The following is a 13,647-nucleotide window of genomic DNA, read 5'->3' on the forward strand; positions in this document are numbered from 1 at the left end:
GCCCACTGTATAAGGTAAGATATGCTCCAAAGAGAAAAGTTCCTTTGCTTTATTCCCTACAACTGAAGCTACTGCAGTTTCATTTCAAATAGCCAAGAACCTCCCATCTGTTGTCTGGAAACAGAGCAAAGAAGGAAGGATGTGTCCATTGACCCTCACCCACGCTTCATCACAGTCTGACTTTCCATAGGCATATGCTTGCCTTTACTATTGCTAATTGCTTTCCCACCTCTACTTTTGACAGCAAGTTTTCTGTTAAAGCTCTAGATAACAGCATTAGAAACCATTATTTCTTCTAAGTAAGGAGGATTAGCAGAAAAATGGAATTGGTAACAAGCAAACTGAGGACAGTGGACACACTTTGTTTCACTGGTTTTAAGAGGAACAAGTTTGCTCCAGATGAAAACAAAAACATTTCAGAAATTCTTTTTTTCAAACATGACAAATAAAGATTCTTCCTTATTTGTAATAACGGCAAGTGAGTCCTAAAACTGTGTAAAACTATGGCTGTGGCCTCTTCTGTTCAGGCTGAAGAATGAGCAGAGGAGTATGCAGAACACCCAGTAACATCTCCATAAAGAAAGCTGCCATCACCAGCTCATAAGTTAAGGTTTCTCATAAGGTCATTAGCTGGATATCAACATGCCCTGAAAGCTGATGCTTACCTGGGGGCTAAAGGAGAAGTATGGGAAAATGCCTGAAAAGATAAGTTCAGCTGAAACAAATCGCTATCACCAGAAGAATTTCTTTACAGAAGAAGAATACCTCATGGTATGTATTGATTTACTGACTGCAAGACAGTCCTGTAAGGAATTACTCAGTTGGATTAGATGGAGCTATTATAAAAACACATTTTTCTTTCAGGAACAACATGAAGTTGTCCAAAAAAATAAAATGCACGAACTTTATGAGAGCTGAGCAAAACCAACAGGCATCATAATGAATGGTAAACTGAATGAGTAAATTATACCTATGGCAAAAAATAAACTGATGCATTATGTTAAACAAGGCAAGTATTTAGCTCTTGTACAAGACACATTTAAGATCTCAGTTACAGTCTACTGGAGTTCAAGGTGCTATTTTTTGCAGTGCCTCAGAGTAAACAGTACATTGCCAAAAAGGAAAAAAAAAATCCCAAGTGGGATACTGTCAGTGATGTAAATAATGGTAAGATGGTGGAAAATCTTAAGACAGTGCAAAGTAGGTATATCAAAAGGGAAATTTTGGAGAAAAGAAAGCTTAATGGAAATGTAACAACTAGCAAACAAAAGAAAGCAGAAGTCAGAATAGTTCATTTTCACTAAGAGATACACAATAAGCACAGGAACATGCAGGATAAATTAGGATCAACAGGACACTCCAATAAACTAAATTATTCCTAGTTATGTCTTTTTCTCAAATATATCCCCTCTTCCAGATAGCTACTTCTAATATCAAGTCAGCATTTACATTTTCATCCTGCGTTTGGATGATATTTATTGAACTGATATTTAAAGCAGTTCTTCTTTCCAGCAAAGAAATAACATCTACAGTAAATAAAAAAAAACCAGACACATGAATGAAGCAAATATAAAGTGACATTGTTTAAACTACTGAAATTGTAACATTTTCCATCCAAATATGCTAACTATGATAACAGAAAATTCAATTGCATAATATAAACAATAAGAAAAAACCTAATGAACTACAGAGGTCATGCATGTTTATCTTTTTAAACTGTTCATGGGCTGAGAAGCCATAATTGACCTCTACTTTAACTGTTTCATGAAAGAAAAATTACTTCCATCTCTCATCTGGAAGATTTTTTTTTTTTAATTACCACAATTCATAGCAACATTAACACATAAGACAGTCTAAGAAACACCACTTAAGTTCAGATCTTCACTGGGTACCCTGTGTGATTTCACAGGCATCAAAAGCCTATGCTCAGCAAACTATAAAAGGAAGCTTCTTGCACTCATCCTCAAGTAAGATCTGCATCACCATGCAAGTCATAATGTCTCCAGGAGAACAAAACAGGCAAAAGAAACAGACAGTTCTGCTTTGAAGCATTTATATATATAACCTACTGGATATTTCAATTAGCAATCTCATTAATTTCACATATGAATTACCTTTCGTAGCTGATTTGTGAAAAACAGAGTCTGTAACAAACTGTTCATGTAACAAGTTGCTCCCTGGTTCTTTAAGCCAACATATCCTGTGTGCTTCTTTGAATCCCACCTACAAAATAGTTACTAGTTAGAAGTTGACAAAGTGAGAATGTCTAATGAGAGCTAGGAATATTAATAAAATGACATACTTGAACAATATCAAGCAACATAAAAACACTAGAATTTAAAATTTTGGTTTCAAACAAAGATACTTACGCCACTCCATGTGGAGCATCTGCTTGAACATAGACTTCAAAAGTAACTTTGTCCTCTTCTATAAAGCCTTTTTCAGGATCAGTAACTTCCTGTAAAACAGAAATGACAAACAACCATGAAAACTGGATCTTGCAATATGACTGTACCCAGTTAAACATCACTTAATTTCCAAGCCTGAGCTATCAGTTATAATATACTGAAGAAGAAAGATTAAGGGACAGCAACAAAGCTGTTTTTCAGCTTAATACACTTTAATTCTTTTTTCATGTCTCAATTCAGGAAACTTATTCCTAGCTTTTATGATTTTCCAGCAATATTTCAATTTTCTGTGGGTAATACAGGAGGTAATCAAACGCTCTGCTTCTGGAAAGTATTGCAGAATATTGTAAAAAACCTAAGGGCTCAACCTTTAAAAATGTTTTAAAAGTTGTCCCAATTCAAGATAAGCCTTAGCAGTATTATTAGGGCAGTAAATATCTGTACACGTACAAAGGATACAAGGAAATGCAAGAAAACCTATGCTGTTTCAGAATGACATAAAATGTCACACAGTGAAAACAAAATTCAAGCATTCAGATATGCAGAAAATACTAATGAGGGTACTTTACTAACATAAGTAAAAAAAACCTACAATAATTAAAGGAATTTACAAGAAATTGAATCTTCAGTAATGACAGAAAAAAACAGCTTGGAAAGAAAAAAAAAACCAAACCACCTTCTCTGTGGGTATCTCAGTATTCAGGAGTACAAGTTCAAAACTGTTCCTATCTAGTAACAAATAGATTAATACATGTCCAGCTACTTACACTCCAGGCCATGAAGTTGGAAAAGCCCCAGTCATTTTCCTTATGAAAGAACAAGTGACTAATACGACGGCTGAATGATTTTTCATCATCTTTGTAGTTTATTATCTTGAGAACTGCTTGTGCATGACAAGACCATGACCTACAAATACAGAAGAAACACTTGAAATTCATCCAAAACCAAGCTTTTTATTATCATTAAAATACACTTTTTGATATGGATTTTTGATGATTATTTTCCCCTATAGGAATTACTTTTTTTTTCCTTATTAAATGTTAAGATTTGTTTAACTGTTATTGTGGGCATAAATCCCTGGGGCTTTCTGAAGGCACATTATGAATGTGAAGTTGGAATGGAGACTTTCTTAGTGCTGAGGAGCAATAGCAGGTAACAGTGGTTTAAAAAGCCAATTGCTCTCTAAGGTGAGCTATTTCTGAGCTACTTCAGTACAGATGGGTAGGCCAACTCAAAGCAGTCTTGGTGTCTTCAGACTGTGGTAATAGCCTTTGGCTAAGGAAAGGACGGAGGTTCTGCACTCTCTCCCACAAGATAAACTCCCTAATATTCTAATTTTCTCAGCAGCATTTCTTTATGATCATACCTGTTCAAATTCATATCACTTGTACAAGACAATTAGACTGAGTATCAGTTCAGACAAGGTCTTGTAACTCTCTCATGCCATGGCATTACTGCTTCCTTAGCTTCACCAGCTGCACCTTGGTTGGTACTTTTGAAGAACACAGAAATGTCTTTCTGTGACTGTTTGTACCTGAACCACTTCTCCCATGAATACACTTTCATCTTTCTTCTTTATGTTCTCCACTGAGCACTCACCTTTTGCATTACAGGAATGATAGTAAAGAGCAACTCATTCAGAGTGAACTATAAGCTGCCTGAGATTTGGTGCAAGAATGAAGTTACTTTACTAGAAAGGATATCTATGAGGGGTCTGCATTCCAACTGAATAAACAGAAGTAATGGCCCCAAAATTTGTATTTATCTTTCTAAATTTCCCAGTTACTTACAAAAGTGGTCAAAGACAGTCAATTTTGATTTGCATGCAGGAGTCCAAGACTATGTATGTGTTTTTATCTCACTTTGATGAGCCATGAACTCAGTTTAAGGAGATGACCACCTCATACACTGTTTTGCCTCAGCTGCCAGCAGTTCACACACTTTACAGGGCAGGATTTACAGTTCAGCGGGGCTAAGAAAATTTCTAATCAGACATCTCCCTGTCAATCAAACAGCAATCATCTAAACTAGCACAAACTTGCAGCTACACAAGCTACTTTTAGATCCTCCTAAGACGAGCATTACTCCTATGCTTTGGGATTTAGGAAGATAGTGGAAAAGAGGATGCAAACCCCTGCAAGAATTATTTCAGTGCTTTTAGATGCTTGTGTTTCTTGCAATCCACATTAAGTAGTATCAAATGAGTGCTAGTATAGTAATTAAAAGGGTCTTACGTGGAATCCGATTCAGCATTGCACTGCAGGAAGAATCCTACACTTTTTTGGTGTGGTCTGTCTGGGTAGAGCCGTGGCATAACCATGATCTTCCATGGCAAATTCCGTACAAAGCAGGGAGGACTGAGAACTGATTCACTCAATCTGTTGAAGCGTTCAACTGTAAACTGAAATGTTGCTTCTGATCGCCAACTTGTATCTGTAGAACACACAAAAGTAGCAGAGAAACCTGATGTTCTCCAGTCCAAAATGTCATTTTTAAAAATCATGAAATGCAAGCATATTTTATGTGGTGTAATATTGGAAGCAACTGAAAACCCCACAACCTTAATCCAAGAGGCACTGAAATCCTCAGAAAGTGCAGTTTTAATTTTTTTATTTGAAAGATGCCTTCCTTTTGAATGCTTACCACTCAAGTTCCTTCTAAAGCAGTGGGTGCAGCAAGACAGACACTTCAAATGCTTTACTACATGAATCACAGCCTACTCTAACTCTTCTGTATTGTGTAGTATCTTCACAGTCCAGTTCAAGTTAGCAGTTTGCAAGAACCAAGTTATGTAAAGGATTTTCAGTCTATTTAACTGCCCTATCAATACCAAGTCACCATTTAGATTTGTTCCACTTTCAACATTATCTTTTCAAAATAAATTAAACCCATGGCTGTTTGTTTTTATTTAAGTCTCATACCCACTTGATTAAGAGTAGCTCAAGAGCAGGATCCTGTAATCTTTGTAGGTACATGAAAATTTTTGAGATTTTTAATGGTCTAAAACAAAGTTAAATGTGTTTGTTGGTTTTAGTTTTTTGTTTTGTTTTGTTTTTTTAATTTAAAGCTTACTTTGACACACACAATTAAACTAATTTTTCTTTCTTCCCACATCCCCAGTTCTTCATATACCACAATCTGTTCTGTTTCTGTTGTACAGAGCTATAACAGAGTCCTAGAGACTGTGACAGCTTCAGGAAGGCACAAAACTGCACTCTTTTGTGACACACCTCATATTGCCTACAGAGAGGAAAAACCTGCAACATATCCCAACAATTTTATAGGGCACAGATGAAGAACAGATTATGCACAAGACTCCCCTCCTTTTCTGTGGTTCTAACTTAGCATCTGTGTGACATAAAAGCTCTGCTACTGGGCACAAGGAGTTCCAAGCAGCACACAGGGTGGCAGATGTGGTCAGCAGCTCTCAAACCACCCATAAGGTGATGCAGAACTGAGGCAGATATGCCACACATGCAGTGACACCCAGAACCATAAGCACTGAGATACAACAACACCAAGCCAGAAACTGGATCACGAAGTTACATGACAAGGCACACAGGACAACAAAATGTGTTATTTCTGTACGTGCAAAGTAGTCGTTTATTCAGAAAGCTTATTATTTTTTTTTTAAAGCCAAACAGGTGAGCACTGCTTGGTACTTTACTTTGAAGATGAAACCCTCTTGATTACAACACGAAACACTGTAAAGATTATACACTTCAGTACAGAAAATTAATGCTTTTTGTCCACAACTGCCAAGGAGCCTTGACAGATTTCATTCTTCTCCCCTGCAAAGTGCTTTCTGTTCTACTTCTGATCTCGGTAACACAGCTGATCTTATCTGTGTATGGCATTCCCAATTACCTCTAGAAAGTAACAGTACCACAGCAGAAAACAGCTTCCTCTACTCCGCACCTGCAATGACCTTCACATTACCCTGTGCTGTCACCTTCCACAGCAGAGTTCAAAGTATTATTTTCTCCTCTTTTTCCCTACACATTAGTCTAGCTAACCAGAACCACCAATTTAGAAACTGCTCCCTACCCATTTTACTTACTGCCTCTCAAAGAAGTGAGAAGCTGGTTATCTACAGCCAAGAGTCAGACAGGCTGCAGCCAAAGGAGCTGCATGCTTTAAACTTGATTTGCAGGCAGAATCAAAAAACACCCTTAAACACAGTTAATTTAAAAATCAGTCTTACATCACATGTATCTCAAACTGTCTCACGAACACCTCCATCCATGTGTGCTCATGTTCAGTTCTTCTGGTCTCAGTCTAAGCTTGTAAAAACTGAGCCAAGTTTGCTTTCTGCCTCTTTTGATGCAGCTTGCTGAGTACTTCAGTACAAGGATGCGGCAGTGCTGCTACGGTGTCAGCTCACAAAAGCAGCCCACACAACATCTGCACTTGCTTCAGAGAAAGTTTGCCCTTGTTTCTTTATTTCTTTTCAGGAAAGCCTGTGCATGAGAGCTCACTGAGAAGGGTACAATTCTCAGTAAGACATTTGAGCAAACTAGTAACTACTCCACAAAAAAACAGCCTTGAAACAAAGGTCAACCCTAAACCATAAGTTTTTTTTTTAAATATAAAACACAACCTCCCCAAAATAACAATCTTCCTTTCCTTTCATAAAGCCCATATTTTAAACAAATGTAATCAATTAAAAAAACAATTATATTAAAAAAACTAAGTTTAAAAAAATTGTGGTTATTCTGAGCACATAAATAAGTAAAGCTTTTTTCATCATCACAGCCATGTCCACCAGTTTCCAATAACAGACTGAAATTGCCAGTAAAATAATCTACCAGTGACTGGTAAGTAAGACTATAAATCCTTGAACTACAAATATGACACATAATCCTGAACAACAAAAGGGAAAAAGAGCAGACTCAGCTGACATTGCTTTGTGAAATTACATGCAACAAACTGTATCTGATACATGAAAAAAAAAATTCACTGATAAAATTCATGTCACATTTAGCACCTTAATATGACAAAGAACCTTCAAATCAGATATCCAAATATCAAACATAATCCATTTTAAGACTGTACTATGTATTTAAGTGTTTATACCTTTGAGAAATGTAGATTTCTCTTTCTTCTCTTAGAAATGTTGCTACCTTTACAGTACATTGAGGATATTAAAATAGTCTGAACCTGAATTATTAATGGAGAAACTGGATGAATATTCTATGAATATTTTAATAATGATCCAAATACAGCATGCAATGCATGCATATGGCTAGGACTAATGCCTCCTAGCCTCTGCAGTTCTTCACAGAAATGAGACTTCAGTAGGTAATTGCAAAGCACTGAGTTTACATTTAACTAGGGACCTTCTTTTTGAACTTTAACTTCTAAGGCAATTTATTTTACACATTGTTTCAAATACTGATGCGCTTGCAAACACAATTTGATCAGAACCCTGTTTTTATTATTTTTAATTTTATTTGCAGAAGCTGCTATTCCAGCTCACAAAGCTTGCTTCATTGAGCCATTCCCTGTACCAAGCACAGCACATTCCTTTAGCTGGTTCCTTTTTTATCCCTAAAACATCATACTTAGCAACAACAGGTTCCAGTCAAACCCCTTGGGAGCACACAGCCTTATCTGCTGATGGTCCACTTCTGCCTCCATTGCTGTGTTCTTCACAATGCCTGCAGTTAGTTGCCTAGCAAATGGGATGAGAGTCACACTTTTTTCCAGTCTTATCAGTAATTTCTTTTTGAGCTAAGCAGCAAGAACAAAATCTCCTTACAAGTTTCTTGAACTTAGAAATACACTAGAAATCTGGTTTCTGTGATCCATATGGAAGCATCAACCTTTTATCCCACTCTTCACCTCTTTTGTGGGAAGTATTATACTCATCAAGATCTTCACTAAAGAGGTACCTAAATTCTCTTCATGTATTCTTTATCAGCTCAGATTGGTCCCACCTGCTATGAGTAACAGCAATGAAAAACAGAGCATGTTTGGTGAAGATGTCAATGCCTCCATACATTTTTTTCCTATTTTGTGCATCCAAGCTGTTCATTATACATGTACATCATGCTGCAAACCAGGGTAGCAGAAGAACAAACAGCAAGAGAGCAATTGCACTGATGTGTACATAATGCAACAGCAAGCAACTAATCTGATTTACAACACTTGGAAAAGAGGCATCATTCACTTACATGATTCAAGTCTTCAGGAATGTTTTTGCAATTATAACATTTTGCAATAACACTATTTTCTATCTGTGTCAATGCAGAGCTATCATAGCACCAAGACTTAGCCAGACACTCCTTATTCAAATATGACAATGAAGAATTATTGGAGTATTGCTTAATAACCACATTTTAACCCTGAAAGACACCCCACAGCAGAGAGGACCAAAGCTCCTGATCATATTGAAGGTCCACAAAGACATGAGCATTACCACAAACACAGAAACTTTCACAAGTCTTTTCCTGAATACCTTCAGGTAATTTTTTCTCCCTACCACACCACATTCAAATCCAGCTCTCTGAGAGGAGCTGAATATTTGGTAAATGACAACAGCTGTTTTACAGTAGCTGTTTGGTTAAAAAGTCAGTATTATTCTGAATGAAGAGGTGTATATCTGATTACCTGCCATCCTCAGTATGTCCTGAATTTCAACATTAAGTCCTTTCTGCTTACTTTGTGCAAGTATATGTACACCAACTCCTGGATGAATTTTTATACTAATTGATGACTGAGTCCTTTACTGGCTGTATTGATAGCAAATGCTATCAGGCTTTCTACCTATGAACATCGTTACTAAGAACAGAAGTTCAACAGACCTGTTCTTGCCAGGCACTGCCAGCTCACATGATTTTCTCTTTCCAACCTCCACATACCACAGCTCAACAAGGACATTGTAAGATCTTGCAACAAATAACCTGATTTTAGTAAAAAGGTAATTCCTTACTCTCAGCTAGTTACTCTGAGCAAGAAATTAAAGGCTCCTGAATGAGATCACACAATCAGACAAAACAAATCATAGGCTAAACAGATCTTTATGTTTTTGAGAAAATCTGATCATAGGAAACTTTATCCTTGGCAAGGATAGAGAGGCAATTCAACCAGGAAATACTTTTTTTTTTTTTAATTTAAACCATATTATTTTCATAGAACATTCCTGCTTTCTAACAATATTCTAGTTTTTGTATGTTCCCTGAATACATAAGAGTAAGCATTTTTTTGACATTTGCCCTCAAACTCTGACTTTCCTAAAACAAAAATAATCATTATTTTGCACAAATCTAAATGTGCCTGGTCCTCAGTGTAATCTCCCAAGACAGCATGAAATACAGAATCAGAGGGGAACAAATCACACCCATATTTTCTCCCTATTCAGTTTGGTTCATCAAAAATGAGAACAGTTGACCACAATATCCACTCCTAAGAAATATTCTTGTACATTTTCCTCACCAAATATAAAAGGCTTAAGAGAATTACAATTTCATTGTCTTTCTTTAAGTAAGCCCTAACACATCTACCTAAAAATTGCTTAATCTTCTGTAACAGATGAAACTGTATACCCTTATTTTTATGTAACAGGCCAACAATAAGATTTCAAAAATACAATCACTGTCCCCATATTTATTAAGGGGACATTAATCCATACTACTTCTGCATTTGCAATGAAAAGGGCATCAGTGCTTGGGGGTAGGGTACTTACTATACAAAGATAAAAACTCATCACAGCTGCCACCTGATTAAAGAGTAGGACAGATAAGGTTTCTAAACATCCTGAAGGAATTGCATAACTCTCAAAATTACTATTCAGCAAAGCACTAGCTGCAGTACAGTTAAAGGGCTGTGGCACAAAAATGTAACAAAGGACAGTACTATTTTCAGCAATTTTTAAGTGAGTACCTAGAAAGAGCATGAGAAAAAAATCCCAAGCCCTCAGATGCTTAATAGTATTGTGGAGCTAAGTTAAAAGGATGCCTCATTTGAAAACCTGCAGTCGTAACTACAGAGGGCTGCATTTTTAAAATGAGCTGCAGTTCAGAGGACACAGGTAGACATGGGCCATTTTGTCCTCTGTATCATATAAAAAGCCAACAAGGCACATGTATTTAGCAAATATTTACTTACCATCTTCCATGTCTTCTTCAGTATTGTTATGTCCATCAGCCATTGCTACATTCCCATTAATTACAGGATTTTGAGTAATTCTTGGAGGATCATCTGTATCTCCAGCTAACACAGAAAAAAAGATAATAAAATATATTAGTGCTTCTGTCTCAGATAGTGCTTATAAGAGAAAATTTTCAAGCCACAAAAAGCATATTTTCCTGAAAGATAGTATCTACTGCAGTTATAGCAGAACAATTGTACTGGCATGTGTCTATCTGTAAAATTCCTCAAATAGATGAATACTTACAGATTAAGCAAAAAGTCCACATTAATGCAAATACAAATTTGAAGAACATAAAATTGATTTTTAAGTTTCCAAATAGTCTTAAAGTCAGCATTCATAACCACCAATAAGTAAATCCAACCTTTTTTATTCCTTTTTCTGGCATTCCATATTTTTATACATATAAAAATTTATAGAAGAAAACTTTCTAAACTAACAATTGCCTTTAGAAGTTGTTCAATGTTACTGCACTTTTTTTTTTTTTTTAAACACCTCAGGATTTAATCAAATGCAAAGGCAAGTTTTCAAATCTTCCTTCAGAAAACTGGAAAGCAAGTCCTTTCCCATCTCAGAAACACTTCAGAAGTAACATTTTAACATTTTCCACTTTCTGGTTATTACTACTATTACATTTTGCCACAGTAACTGCTTAAAGCATATGTAAACACTGCTAAAACAGGAGACGTGAAATAAACCCCGACTATCTTAAAGATGCATGGTTTTCATTGAATAACAACCTCCTGATTTACCCAACAATGAACAATTTCTCTTTCTACTGCTTGTACCTGAAAAGCTGATGAGTGATTTCAGCACGATTACAGGGAAGCCGTCATTTTACTGAACAAGCTGCTTTTTAACCTCAAACTGTAACACCTACAAATCCTTTCAACCACGCCAAGTACAACCACTGCTTTAAAAGACACTCCTTAAAGTCTCTGATAAGTTTCTCTTTGATACACCAGTCCTGCTATTAACTTGTATGCACTGCTACATCACCAAGCCCACAGCCACCGATTGCTGTACCCACGAGCAGTTTTACAGCCCACACCCACACCCCAGTTCTGAGCCGCACGGGTAACCCGGACTCGGGACGCGCCGCCCCTCAGCACCATGGACAGAGCGCGGCCGCTCCGCCACGCAGCCCCGCGGGGAACCGGACCGGGACCGGGTCGGCCCCGCTGTCTGCCAGAGCGGGTGGGAAGAGCGGAACCGAGCTGCCTAGAGACCGCTCTCCTTTCTGCAGGTGGCTGCATTTCTGCTGTACAAAACGGGAAAACGCGCCACGGCGGAGTGACAGCCCCTGGAGTCTCTTAAAAGCCTGGGAGGGGACTAAGGCCGAAGCTATGGTGAGGCCACCTGAGAGCTGGAGAGGGATCTGTCTGTAGCCGGTTGTTCCACAGTCCTCCCAGGCACACCAAGATGTGCAACACCCTTCTGCTGCCTCGTCACTGTTCCCAGGACTCAAGAATGGATACTTTCACAATAAGCATTCCCATTCTGATTATTTACTCTGCTGGAAAATCCACAGAACTAACAACCTCGGCCCCTGAGCAGGAGCAGACACAGATCAGGCTAGAGACTTACTTCTGGATTAGAGCTACAAAAGATCATAAACTTAACGCTCAAACACAGCTTTCAAAGGCTTAATAGGATGCAGCAAATCTCACTGAGGCACGAGTGAAACGTGCATGCTGAACAGAGCATACACTGCACCTCCAATCAAGCACACACTTTTCTTGTTACTGGTAAAAAAAAAAAAAAAAAAATTAACAATGCTTTAAATTTTTGGTTTCATTAGAAAAAGGGTTGCAGAAGATTGGTTCCTGAGCGGTCCAGCTACAGAAGGCCCTGCCAGCAGCTATTAGCACCGGCAACACCGCACCGAAGTTGAGTAACAAGTTAAAATAAACATTTTCCTTCACCTCAAGCAGAACAACACTAAAGACTTTTTCAATTATACAACACAGGACTAAGAGAAAGAAAAAAATACCTGCCCACACTGGCCAGGAAAACCTTCCTACCAAACTTACTACTAAATACACTGCTGGTTTTAATGCAGCTTAAACCACAGTGTGTCAACATCACACCACTCACATCATCTGTCTGTTCCTAGACCAGAATACCCAGTTTTAATCATATCCTTGGAATAAAGATGCAGTCTATTAATCAACCAAACTTAACATGTTGCATAAATAAAGTATTACAAAAAAGCATGAAGTGACCTTATGAACAAGGAATGTTGTTAACTCTTGAAATACAGTGCTGCAAAATACTGAATAAATACAGCTTTCTGTACCAAAATTTTCAGCACCGACAGACTGGTTGGTGAAGAGCACTGAAGTTGTTTTCTACCTCCTCAAAATGTAACATCCCACTTTGTAGCTATTGTTCATTACAAAAAGGAATGCAAGACAACATGAAGAACAGTGATGACCCTTTCTTCTGAAACATTTAAGATTATACACAGTTTTTGATCTATTAATGCCACTAGATTAAGAAACAAACAATGCAGCTTGAAGTGTTTCAAGGGGATCTCTGTGGTTTGGAAGTAAAGACACCTTCCAAGAGGCAGCAGCACTTACTGGTAAGTTTGAGCAAAACAAGAGCTTTTACTTATTTATTGAAAGATCACAAACACTGAAATGAAATCAGGTTTGAAAATTGCTGTATGCAACTGGAACACAACAATGTAGTTTGGGAAGTTAGTAAGAAACATCAGTCACTTCATACAGACAAATTAGTGGATCATACATGTGCAGATGCACACTTCTCACCACTCCTTAACTATCTCTGTCACTGAGCTGCTGAGATGACAGCAGAACAGAACAAAATGGTTATTGCAATTGCTGAGTGGAAAAGCAGAAAGGGAGGGGGGGGGAGAGAAACAAAACTACAATCTTGACATGGGATGCCAGACCTTACAGAAAGTATTAAAATCATACAGACTATGACCTCAACATTATTATATTCAAATATTCACGCTGTTAAGTAATCAGAATAAAAATAGCACCAATGATTTAAAAAGACCATTCTTTTAAAAAAAAGCTGTTCAGATGGATTCAGCTGATTTAATAAGATTAACTC

General features: G+C 37.4%; 1 protein-coding gene across 1 annotated transcript in view; it reads right to left on the reverse strand.

The window, feature by feature from the left end:
• USP7 (ubiquitin specific peptidase 7) overlaps positions 1-13,647 on the reverse strand; it is a 62,448-nt gene that overhangs the window by 26,002 nt on the left and 22,799 nt on the right. Inside the window, exons 2-6 of the mRNA XM_008490327.2 lie at positions 10,518-10,622; positions 4,643-4,841; positions 3,176-3,314; positions 2,370-2,458; positions 2,115-2,223 (exon numbers count right to left, since the gene is read on the reverse strand). Of these exons, the coding sequence (XP_008488549.1) occupies positions 2,115-2,223; positions 2,370-2,458; positions 3,176-3,314; positions 4,643-4,841; positions 10,518-10,622 (641 nt within the window). The remainder of the gene's footprint in view (positions 1-2,114; positions 2,224-2,369; positions 2,459-3,175; positions 3,315-4,642; positions 4,842-10,517; positions 10,623-13,647) is intronic.

This window comes from Calypte anna, chromosome 14 (genome assembly GCF_003957555.1).
Source record: "Calypte anna isolate BGI_N300 chromosome 14, bCalAnn1_v1.p, whole genome shotgun sequence".
Taxonomy (NCBI): domain Eukaryota; kingdom Metazoa; phylum Chordata; class Aves; order Apodiformes; family Trochilidae; genus Calypte; species Calypte anna.